The 13,035-nt window shown below is 36.3% G+C and overlaps 1 protein-coding gene across 13 annotated transcripts in view; it reads left to right on the forward strand.

Annotated features, from left to right (window-relative positions):
- Nucleotides 1-13,035, forward strand: part of MYO5A (myosin VA) — a 195,604-nt gene that overhangs the window by 63,068 nt on the left and 119,501 nt on the right. For all 13 annotated transcript variants that reach the window (XM_043555398.1, XM_043555402.1, XM_043555404.1 and 10 more), the window contains exons 3-4: nucleotides 2,553-2,724; nucleotides 4,620-4,764. In XM_043555398.1, the coding sequence (XP_043411333.1) occupies nucleotides 2,553-2,724; nucleotides 4,620-4,764 (317 nt within the window). The remainder of the gene's footprint in view (nucleotides 1-2,552; nucleotides 2,725-4,619; nucleotides 4,765-13,035) is intronic.

The following is a 13,035-nucleotide window of genomic DNA, read 5'->3' on the forward strand; positions in this document are numbered from 1 at the left end:
TATTACTATCCCAACAGTTAGCTGTACTGAGCACTTACTATCTGTCACACATAGTTGTAAGTGCTTTATTTGCTCTAACTCATATAATCCTCACAACGATCCTATGAAGTGGGGCGGTTGTTGTTACACTTTATGGATGAAGAAACCAGTACTCAGAGAGATGCTCAAGATTATATGGCTATTAAGGAATGAAGCTGGGATTTTAAGCCAGAAAATTTGTCTTCATGATTTGTGCTCACAGCCACTCTGCTATGTTGTAAAGAAAGACAGTAATGACTTTAGGATCTTTAAGAGGAAAATTTCATTACAGGCTGCTTTGTCAGGGAAGGCTTCAAGGAGGAAGAATGATTTTGACTGGATCTTAAAAGGTAGATAGAATGTGGACTTACAAGGAGAAGGGGATAGACCTTATGAGGATTGGAATGTATTTTGGAGATAGTGAATATAGCAAGTTGCCTGGAGCAGACATTTAGGTTTGTGTTCAAGTTCTGGGCTTGCATATTAAAGTATCTGCTAGATATCATGTTGGCAAAAGGTGCTCTCTGACATCAATGTCAGGTAAGAGAAATAGATATATTTATGAATAGTATGGCATGTGATATAATGAAAATAAGGAACAAAAGTAGAACAGAGTAGGGAGTGATCAGACCGGCTGGTGAAGGTCAGGGTTCAGAGAGGCATTGTCTGAAGAATGAGTAGACCAGCAGAAGTGCAATTAAGGGATCCAGAAAAGCACGTGCAAAGGCAGGGAAGCATGCACAGTAATGTGCATTTGGGGAGGTACATAAGTTCCATGTTGTTAGAATGTGAAGTAAGAGTACAGAACTGGCAAGAGAATGGGGGGTGGGAACCAGATCACAGAGGGCCTGGTGATCATGTTAAAACTCTTGGACTTCAAGAGATATGCGATGCGGAATGATTGTAGTATTTTTAAACAGAGGAACGATGTCTGATTTGTGTTTTAGAAAGGACTCATTGGTTGAAGCACAGAGGATGAATTTCAGGAGAGCAAAATAGAGGCAATGTTAGTTGGGAAAAAGGCAGGGAAGAATTAGGCCCGATTAGGAGGACCTTGAATGTCAAATTAAGAAAATAATTTATTCAACTGCTCTGTGTTAGGCACAATATTAGGCACTGTGAGATATATTTTCTTATGTTAATTCTCACAACAACCCTGTAGGTTGGCAGGTAGTATTATAACTATTTTGCAAATAAGGGAAGCCATGGCTCAGAGATATTAAGTAGTTCTGCCTGAGATTACATAGCCAGAGTGGCTTTTGTGTATTGCAGAGACTAGTGCAAGGACCATTCAATTTGGGGAAGGACATTATATCCTAATAAACAGGCAGGGAGAGATTGAGGAGCAGATTATAAATTCCTTTCCATTTAGCATGATTCATTCCAACCTATTTTGAATATTTGACCTCTATATCTCTGCAATGTTAAGAAAAGTGGCTTTTTACAAAACCAACTAGTCCTTCTCTATAATTAAATTACATTTTTTTCCTTTTTTATTTGTCATATGTTATTTGCCCTTAATACATAGTTGAGTGATAATTTCCATGCTTGGCTTTGTCATAAAGCCATATTTTCCTTGGCTTTATTATTTTTTTTTTAAATTTTTTTTTCCAACGTTTTTTTTAATTTATTTTTGGGACAGAGAGAGACAGAGCATGAACAGGGGAGGGGTAGAGAGAGAGGGAGACACAGAATCGGAAACAGGCTCCAGGCTCTGAGCCATTAGCCCAGAGCCCGACGCGGGGCTCGAACTCACGGACCGCGAGATCGTGACCTGGCTGAAGTCGGACGCTTAACCGACTGCGCCACCCAGGCGCCCCTTCCTTGGCTTTAAAGTGAGTAGTTCTTCTGAACTTTTGGAGCCAATCACCTCATTAAAAATCAAATGAAAACTATGAACTGTAATTCCAAAAGCAATATACATATGTATGTATATTTACACATGTGCACATATGCACAGTTACAGTTAATTTCAGGAGATTCTTGAACCTCTCAGGGTTCAGGGGTTCCCAGGTACTTACAACATGCCATGCATTGCCTCATTTCATTTTTATCACACCCCTGTGAGCTATTTCTCTTATGCCCTTTCTACAATGGAGGATTAAGATTAAATAACATACCCAAGGCCACAAAAGAAGTAAGTACCAGTTTCAGGATTTGAACCTGGGTTGATCTAACTCTAAAGATAAGCTCTTGACCACTCTTTATTGTCTATTCACTTACCACAGGTGAAGAGAAAGAGAGAAAAAGAAAGGTTATTTAAAGATTAAAGACTTCTGGTTCCATAACGGGTAAAAAAACGTCTAGGCTTCTCAAACTATATTAGCAAAAATTATTAATACAAGTTAATACATCTAGTGAAAAAGAAGACTCTTCATTTCCACCATTTTCTGTGGCTTTGGGAAATGTGCCAGCAAAAGAATGCATTTAATAGTTGAGAGGCAAATGAGGAATAGGAAATAAGCAAACTGCATGGACTTGTTTCACTTTTATTGCCATGATTTATCCAGATGCTGTACCTTATGCATTTTCAGGATTTGGAATATCGTCTAGATCCAAAGACTAAGGAACTGCCTCACTTAAGAAACCCTGACATACTTGTGGGTGAAAATGACCTCACAGCCCTCAGCTATCTTCATGAGCCTGCTGTGCTCCACAATCTCAGAGTCCGCTTTATTGACTCCAAACTTATCTATACATATTGTGGTAAGTGTGCCTTGCTTTCTGAGTGGACCATGAACTCTTCCCTCTCATGGACGTATCATGGAAATATTGTGCATGGGGAAAGAAGGCTGTCGTTGGATTTCCTCCTAGAGAGAGGATCACTTGAGTTATCAAAAAAGATTTACCAGTGTTCATTAGCTCATTGCATTTTGTGCTGAATAAGCTCTTTTGTAAATTACATAATTTTGCTCAAAAAAAAAACAAAACAAACAAACAAACAAACAAAAAACCCTGAGCTGGGCTAGGCCCATCTTCCAGATTTTCTTCCTTCCAAAGAAATTATTTGCCAAATTCAGTGACAGTTTGGTAGTTATTTTCATCTCTTACAAGAACTGCTATATGAAGAGTAGAAGTCCAGACTTATCTTTGGAGCAAGTTCAAGTTTAGTGTTCTCTTGTTCTCAGTGCAGGACTGACAACTCATAGTAACTATTCTTGCTTGATGTGTTTGTCTGGACCCATGCTCGCTGCATTGTTAGCTGCCAGTGACCCAGCTCAGTAGTCTTTTTCTTTCTCTTGGAAACTAAGCACATGTACATTTGGGTTCTTCCCCCCTTTCCTTCTTTTGTGTCTCTATTTTTTTCTTAACTTTTATTTTCTCCCTTGTCCCTGGCTCTTTTCTCTACTGACTTCTTATCTTTCTTTCACTAATTATTCTCCCCCACCCTCAGGTCTGGGATTTCATTCATTTTCTTCTAAGTCTATTTGCTTGGTGTAACCAACTCAGCACCTATCATTTCTTCCTTACTCTCCTGCTTTGGACAGGGACAACTATCTTTTCTTCTTAAAGGAATTTATATCTCTTGTATCCTTGATGCTAACTCTTTTTCTTCTCTATTAACTATTTCTGATTGTCAGTTTTCATTTCTCCGTTTACTTTTTTCTTGCATATATGTTACCTTCTCAATAAAGCCTTCGCAGCCCACCTCATCTAAATCATAAACCCTTTTCCCCTTCTAAGTTTCCGTGTTCTTTCTCTGTTTAATTTTTCTCTTTTTTCCTTTTTACTATCTAACCTGTGATATTTATTTTTTTTTAACTTGTTGTTTGAGTTTCCTACTAGAATAGTAAGGGTAAAGATTTGTCTTTTTTTGTTTACTGTTATAAACCTAGCACTCAGAAAAGACTTGAGACATACTTGGAACTGAATAAATATTTGTAGAATGAAGGGCTTCATTAATTTAAAATATACTTAGTATAAAATTTAAGGAAACAAAAAAAAGGTGTTTAAAAACGAAAAATATATACATGTAATTCACTACTGAAAAAAACCAGTATTATGTTTACATATCCTATATGTGTGTATATGTGAGAAAGTATAAATAGATATGAAATTAGAATTAGTCTGTTGATAGTTTTGTGTCATGTTTTCCTATTACTTTTAATATTCTTTATAAACATGATTTGTAGTGGTAGCACAAATGTCTACCATGTCTGTTATAGGGATGTAAGAAAATATTTAGCTACTCTTCCTTTATTATATAGTTTGTTTCTGCTTTTCACTACTGTGAATAATATGATAAACATCTTTATGAAAAAAAACCTCTTTGCTTAAATCTCTGGTTATTTCATTTGGATAAATTTCTAAAAGTGTAATTTTCAATTTAAATACTATGAAAATATTTATGTTTCTTTTAACATTGCCATGGTTTTTATCTTTAATAACCTAGGCCAGTTTTTAAATGATGTTTTAGTTAGGTCTGGGTATATTGTGTTCAGAGACAAAGGCTGTGATATATTTCGATCTTTAACAATTTGTTAGTTCAAGGTTAACTCAAGTTGAAATTTGTGTTAACTGTGATTCTCGCTTTACCAAGTTTGATATGTCCATTAGTGTATCACTGACTTCTTCTTTTGCTTTTTTTACCCCTCCCCTAGGTATAGTCCTTGTAGCTATAAATCCTTATGAACAGCTGCCTATTTATGGAGAAGATATTATTAATGCATATAGTGGTCAGAATATGGGTGATATGGATCCACATATCTTTGCAGTAGCTGAAGAAGCTTACAAGCAAATGGCCAGGTTGGTGGGAGCTCTATTTCTTTTTTCATGACTCTTACTAGATGTGATAATTTCTTCTTTGCTGAGTCACAGATATTTTAAAACACAGTTAAGAGCAACTGGTAAATTATTATTAAATAAACAGACTTGACTATTTCAGATGGCCTGCATTATTATTAAAATAACTTCTTATTTATAAAAGAACATCCAATTTTTAAAAACTGACTTTGGGGAGTGCCTGGGTGGCTCAGTCGGTGAAGGGTCCAACTCTTGGTTTTGACTCAGGTCATGATCTCATGGTTCGTGAATTCGAGCCCTGCATCAGGCTCCACACTGACAGTGCAGAGTCTGCTTGGGATTCTTTCTCTCCCTCTCTCTCTCTCTGCCCTTCCCCTGTTCCTGTGCATGTGCTCTCTCTTTCTCTCTCTCTCAAAATAAATAAATAAACTTAAAAAAAAACCTGCCTTTGGAATTTCCTCATGATCCTGTGACTATGTGCAAAGACAGATATTATATTTACAGAAGAGCGGATCAAGGGTTGGTGGTAATAAGTGATGGGTTCACTATCATTCAACTAATGAGTGACAGAACAGAAATAAAAGGGCTGGGGCGCCTGGGTGGCTCAGTTGGTTGAGCGTCCGACTTCAGCCCAGGTCATGATCTCGCGGTCTGTGGGTTCGAGCTCCGCATCGGGCTCTGTGCTGACAGCTCGGAGCCCGGAGCCTGTTTCAGATTCTGTGTCTCCCTCTCTCTCTGACCCTCCCCTGTTCATGCTCTGTCTCTCTCTGTCTCAAAAATAAATAAACATTAAAAAAAAAAAAAAGAAATAAAAGGGCTAAGGACAAGAAGAAATCTGTCTGTATCTTAGAGAATTAAATCTCAAGGAAACTGAATTTAACGTTAGTATTATGTTCTAGTGTCCAGTGATCCTGAACAGCATCAGTAAAATGTCTTTGATGTTAATCATGGAACCCTAACACTATGACAGTAGAAAACCAGAGGAAAAAGCTACTTTCAGGACTAGATTAGACTCTTAATAATGTGATGTAATACAAAACTATGGAGGTATAGAAGAGTATATATTCATATCTCCCGTCTTCAGGTAAGAACCAGCATATATCCTCAAGCAATTTATGAAGTGGAGAAAAACTAATACTGCAGAGGTTTTATTTTCTCCTTTCCAAGCGGGGAGAGTGTTTGTACATAATTGGACTAGCATGTGACAGAATTTTAGAATTATTTCATTGACAGAGTCCATAGAAGTCATTATGCCCTTTTATTAATAAATTATTATTTCTAATAATAGCTATTAAGTACTCTGTCTTTGCAACATACTGTTTAATTGCCTTCAATTTTTTAAGTAATTTTATCCTCACAGCAACCTTCTGAAGTTAGTATTATTATTAATCTTCATTTTACAAATGAGAAAATATAAGCAATAAGAAGTTACTTAACTTTCTTAAGGCCACATAACTAGGAACACTAGCTTTCAAATTCCATTAGTCTAACACTGTGAAATATTATCATATTAAATACAAAATGACTAAATATAGTTTTGTACTATATAACATGGTGTATTATACCAGATTCTGTTATAAAATAGGAACTAGTATCAAAAGTGTAAGAAATGTTACTTTTTGAGGCTTTTAAATTCCATCTATCAGCATAATTTCCCCCTAAAATTAGAAAAACCCACCAATATTCGATGTGTATAATCCTGGAGCATTGCAATACAAGTGAGCACTGCACAAGTACAGCCAGAGAACTATCAGGCAGAGAGGGAATTGCATGGAGTGCTAGGCCCTAAAAATTATCTCTGAAAAATGATATGCTGCTCATAGAGAATTATATGACTTCTTTGAAAATACTAATCTGAAAAATACTGATATGAAGGTCTGGTTCTCCGCATCTTTGTCACAGGAAATTCAGAAATAGTGTTAGATTTGTATGAATATTTCTGGCTTTTCAACCCTAGATTTACTTTGGTTTCCTAACATTTCTTCCCTCAGGATTCCCCTGTGACTCAGTCAATGTGATTTCTTTACTATAGGTTTGCTGGTTTCTTTTCCTTTTGCTTAGTTTTGTTTTTTAGGCAGTTTTAAAATACGCTTCAGTTATGATTTTATGTTCACCATTTATAAATATATTTCTAAGTCTGTACACAGAAAATGTGCTACAGCAGCTAAGTAGACCACGTCTCTTAGGCTTATAGTTGGAGATAGATATTGCAGGATCGTTTCTTGGCATTTTTTCCTTACCAAGTGATGAGGTGCCATGTTTACCAGATGTGAATCCTGGAGTTTCACATTTCCAGTACTCTTAGAGGCCCCTTATATCTTCAGGGAAGTTATAGACACTTGTTCAGTAGACCTTTACTGAACACCATCCAGACACTGTCCTGGGCATAGGGGACACAACAGCAAACAAATGAGACAAAATAGACAAAAGTTTTTACCCTCATGAAGTGAGGCAGAAGATACACAGTTTTTCACATATTAATAAGTACTATCCTGGAAAATAAAGTTAGGAAAGTAGGTAAGGAATGCCAGGTAGGCAAGAGGGTATATGTAATAGTTTCAGGGAAAGCCTCATTGTAAAGCTGCCCTCTCTGTTTTTTCGCAAACTTAAAAAAACCTTAAACTTACAAAGAGGTTGGAAAAATAGTACACAGAGGTACTGATTTCCTTACCCTCACATTTCCTCTCATGTTAACATGTTATGTAACCATTGTAAATAATTGAAACCAGGAAATGTACATTGTATAATACTGTTAAGTAATCTAAAAACCTTGTTCACTGATTATCATTTCCCCTCCAATGCCCTTTTTCTGGTCTAGGATTCAATCTAGAATCATACATAGTACCTTGTGTTTCTCCTTAGGTTCCTCCAATCTAGAACTATCCATTAATCCTCTTTTCTTTCATGATTTTGACACTTTTGAAGAATACATACTGGCCAACTATCTTGTAGGCTCTGAGGACACAGCAGTAGAAAAATTAGGCAAAATAGACTCCAAAAATTCTTACCCTCCTGAAAGTTTGAGTTTTTTTTCCTGATTGAGTAATTGAGGCTAGCCACACATTTTGGACAGTCATATCACAGAAGTGATGTGCCCTTCATCATATAGAGGAGATATAAGATACTGATTCCTGGGGATACTAACATTGATCACTTAGTTAAGGCAGTATCTACCAGATTTCTCTATTTTAATTACTATTTTAAACTTTGAAATTAATAAGTGTGTTATGGGAAAATACTTTTAGACCATGTAAATATCCTGTTTTTCATCATACTTTCACTTACTAATTTTAACATCCATTGATGATTCTTGACTGCAACAATTTTTACTGTGGTGTTGGTCAAGTGGTCATTTGCTATTTTCTACTGTAAGGAAGAGCTGTTACTTTCCCCCATTTATTTAGTATTTATTTTTTATTTCTATCAGTATGGACTCATGGATATTTATTTTAGTCTATGGATTATCACTATTTATTTTGTTCAAACTCTATCAGATTTTGTTCAAACTCTATCAGATTTATTTTGTTGAAACCTTGGAGCTCTTTTCAAGTGTACTTTCAACAGCCCTTTATTATGTTTTGATCATTTTCTTACATTTTAGCAACATGTGGCTCATTTTCTGATTTCCTTACCCCAACCCTAGAATCAGCTATTTAATTTCTTCAGGGAGCCCTGGTTTCTTTTTTGGAATGGTACTTAGAAACAAAGATCTTTCTGCTAGGAATGCTCATTACTATTGGGGCATCATCTTTAAGCCCAGTTCACAGAGCTAGGAAATAAAGGTTTTCCCATAGCCTTACCAACAGGATGTGTTGTCATACTTTTAAAATTTTGCCACACTGACAGGTGATAAATGGTATCCCAGTGTTGTATTAATTTGCCTTTCTCTAAATATAAAAGTTACACATTTTTACACACACACACACACACACACACACACACACACACACCCCGATACATGTCTGTATATATTATTATGTCTATCTGTATATATATTAAAAAAACTTGAGGGGCGCCTGGGTGGCGCAGTCGGTTAAGCGTCCGACTTCAGCCAGGTCATGATCTCGCGGTCCGTGAGTTCAAGCCCCGCGTCAGGTTCTGGGATGATGGCTCAGAGCCTGGAGCCTGTTTCCGATTCTGTGTCTCCCTCTCTCTGACCCTCCCCCGTTCATGCTCTGTCTCTCTCTGTCCCAAAAATAAATAAACGTTGAAAAAAAAAATTTTTTTTAAAAACTTGAGTTCATATTGATACATCCAATTCCAGTTCAACACCACAGTTTTTATTTTTGCTTTCTCTTTTTCCTTCATTTATCTCCTTTCTTTGGTCTTTAGAAACCTGGTCTCCTTATCCTGTATGTATGTGTATACACACACACACACACACACATGCACACACATATACATATACATATATATATGTATATTTCTTTGCTCAATCCTAGAATGTTCATAAAGTAGTAAAGTAGTTCTAAAAATATTATCCCATACTCCCGTGAGAAGCAAATTTACCATTCAAGTACAATATTTGTGTCCAATTCATTTTGTCTTTAGCCTTATGGTATATAAAGTACTGATTTCCAAAGTTACTTAGGTTTGTTCTTTATCTTACTCACTTTATTAGTTTATTCAACCACTTTCCCATATGTGGTCATTTAGATTGTTTTCAACATTTTAAATTCAACAACATTTAAACAATGCTGTAATAACCTGGTGCATATGTATTTATGTATTTTTGGAAATGTAGCTTAAGGTAGGTTGCTAAAAGTGGCATTGCTAGGTCAAAAGGTAGGTTTAAATGTAGTTTAGTAGGTATTTCCAGATTCCCTCTAGAAGGGTTATACGGGTTTTTATTTCTGCCAAAAATGTTCAAGAATGCCTGCTTCCCCATAGCCTCATCAACAAAAAATATGTAGTTTTTCTTTGCAGTTCTTCACTATCCAATGGTATTTCAAGGTTGTTTATATTTGTATTTCTTTAAATATGAGTGAATTTGAACATCTTTTTGTATGTTTAAAAGCCATTTTATCAATGTGTTTGTGTCTTTGTTTATGCAGTGAACTGTCCATTTATGTCTTTTCAGTTTTTTGGTTGTGCATTTAGTCCTTTGGTCCTCAATTTTAAGAGTTAAAAAATACATTAGGGATATTAGCTCTTTGTGGTATATATTGTAAATATCCCCCCTCCATTTATAAGTTTTCTTTTGATTTTATTTGTGCTGTTTTTTTTCCATGCAAAATTATCAATCTTTTATTTTATTACTAGAGATTTTGAGTCAGTATTAAAAACCTTTCTCTAGGGGTGCCTGGGTGGCTCAATCAGTTAAGTGTCTAACTCTTGATTTCAGCTTAGGTCATGATCTCATGGCTCATGGGTTCGAGCCCTGATCAGACTCTGTGCTGACATGGAGGAACCTGCTTGGGATTCTCTCTCCTCCTCTCTCTGCTCTCTCTCTCTCTCTCTCTCTCAAAATAAATAAATAAACTTAAAAAAAAAAAAAAACAACACTCAACGCCTTTTCCTATACCAGGGTAAAAGAGGAATTTATCCATGTTTTCTTGTTTGTATTGTTTTATAATGTACCTTTAGGTCCCTGATCCCATTGAAGTTTATTCTTTTGTATTATATGAGATATGGATCTAAATTTATCTTTTTTCCAAATGCTTACCTAGTTACCCCAGCAGTACTTATTAAGAAACCTATTTTGCCCCAGTTATTTCAGATGTCACTTGTCATATCCTAGGTTTTCTCATGTTTTGGGGTCAATATCTTGGCTCAGTTCTTTTCACCTCCCTTTATGTCTTCATGTCCCAGTACCACACTGGTTTTTTTGTTTTTTTATGTTTATTTTTGAGAGAGCGATACAGAGAGAGAGCAAGCGAGCAAATGGGGGAGGGGCAGAGAGAGAGAGAGAGACAGAGGATGTGAAGCACGCTCTGTGCTGACAGCAGAGACCCTGAAGTGGAGCTCAAACTCATGAACCGCAAGATCATGACACTTTAACTGAATGAGCCACCCAGGCGCCCCCTCACTCTGTTATTGATTCATTCATTCATTCATTCATTCATTCATTTAAAATATGAAATTTATTGTCAGATTGGTTTCCATACAACACCCAGTGCTCATCCCAACAGGTGCCCTCCTCAGTGCCTATCACCCACTTTCCCCTCACATTGTTTTAATTATAGTGGCTTTGTAGTATTTTTTTTAATGTTTGGTAGCATTAAACCCTCTCATAGTTTGTCTTTTTCATTATTTTCCTAGCTATCTTTAGGTGTTTGTTTTTCCATTGAGACTTTGATATCAACTTACCTAACTCCATAAAAACTTAAGCTGTCTTTTGAGTAATAAAATGAAAGAAAGGGGGCGCCTGGATGGCTCAGGTGGTTAAGCATCTGACTGTTGATTTTGGCTCAGATCATGATCTCATGGTTTGTGAGTTCGAGCTCTGTGTCGGGCTCTATGCTGACAGCTCAGAGCCTGGAGCCTGCTTGGGTTCTTTCTCGCCTTCTCTCTCTGCCCCTCCCCCATTCATGTTCTCTGTCTCTCTCAAAACAAATAAATAAAACTTAAAAAAAAAATAACATGAAGGAAAGGATAAAGCAAGTCATTCACATATCTGGGGAAGAATATTCCAAGCAGAAAAATCATCAACTGCAAGGATCCTACCAAGAGGTGTGGGCTGTCATAGCAAATTTGACTTATCTGAGTGTGGGTTTTGAACAGAGGAATGGCCTCATCTTGCAGCTATGGTAAAAATTGACCATAAATTGCTGCCAAAAATACATATCCTAAATCTAATCAGGAAGAAACACCAGAAAAACTAAAAATGAGGAGCATTGTACAAAATAACTATAGATACCCTTCAAAATTATGAAGGTCAGAGAAGTCCAGGAAAGGCTGAGGAAGCATTTAGATTAAAAGTGATGAACAATACACGCAGTTAAATGCAGTGAATATTCTGAATTGAATCTGTGATGATGGGAGAGGTAAGGTAAACTGTAGAGAACATTGCTGGATGGTTGATAAAATTGGAATATAGATATCTGTGAAATAAATAATATTACTATGTCACTGTTACATTTCCTGATTTTGATTACTATAGATGTATAAAAGCATGTCACTGTTCTTAAGAAATATAGTACTCTAAATTATGTAGGAGCCATCATGTCTGTAACCTACTCTTGAATATTTCAGAAAATATAAGAGAAATAGAGAGGTTAATAAAACAAACAGGCAAAACCTAAACAATTGGTGAATCTGAGTAAAGCATATATGGGAGTTCATTTTACTAGTTTTGTAATTTTCTGTGAGTTTGAAATCAGTGGGGAAAAAAAACCAGTTTGAAATCATATCAAGACTAGTTATAAAACAAAAGCAAAAATTAAAAAAACAGTTGGTAGTAGGACAAGGGTAGAATCCAAGAGACTAGTTAGGAGGTTTTTATATTGATCCAATTAAGAAATAATAATCCAGTTGAAGAGTATATTAATGAAGATGGTAAGAGTGGATGGATGGATTCTGGATATATTTTTAAGATAGAATGGACAAAGGCTTGCTTATGTGAGGGTATGAAAGAAAAAGAGGAGTCAGGGATGGAGGCAAGGTATTTGGTCTGAGCACCAGAAAGTGGAAGTTGCCATTTACTGAGATGGAAGAGATTGAAGGAAGAGCAGGTTTTGTATGTGGGGTGGAAGGGAGGGAGGAGGAAGGGTTGGACTTTCATTTTAGGTATCTATTCTCAAAACAAAACTGATACAAATGATTCTTCCCCAGTAGGCATATGTCCAATGACAATAGCAATAACCAGGATCCTTGCCTCAGGACTCCTTTCTAAGCTTTTATGGAGAGCAGTGCCCTCACAGAATACCTTCATAGTCTAGCCTCTTACTTTTAATAGTCCCTTTGACTTACAGAGGAGATGTGCAAGTGTCAGTGGGCTGCTGTGTCTGTTTTTCTTCTCATGTTCTTGTTTCCCATTCTTGCCAGTCTTTTCTCATGCTGGCACTGATTGCTCTTTGGTAACTAAATGACAGTAAATTTTCCTTAACACATAATTTTTTTTCTTTTATTTCCTTAAAACCAGGCAATATTGATCAATTTGGTTTATTTTCTTTCCATTGTAAAAGGTAAATAAACTTTTTTGACTAAGTTTCATTTATAGGTTTTCTTTTTTTAAAAAATATTTTGAGAGAGAAAGAGTGTGCATGCAAGGCAGGGGTGGGGAGGGGGGGCCTGGTCAGAGGCAGAAAAAGCAAGAAACAGAGGATCCAAAGC

The sequence above is a fragment of the Prionailurus bengalensis genome, chromosome B3 (assembly GCF_016509475.1).
Source record: "Prionailurus bengalensis isolate Pbe53 chromosome B3, Fcat_Pben_1.1_paternal_pri, whole genome shotgun sequence".
Classification (NCBI taxonomy): Eukaryota; Metazoa; Chordata; class Mammalia; order Carnivora; family Felidae; genus Prionailurus; species Prionailurus bengalensis.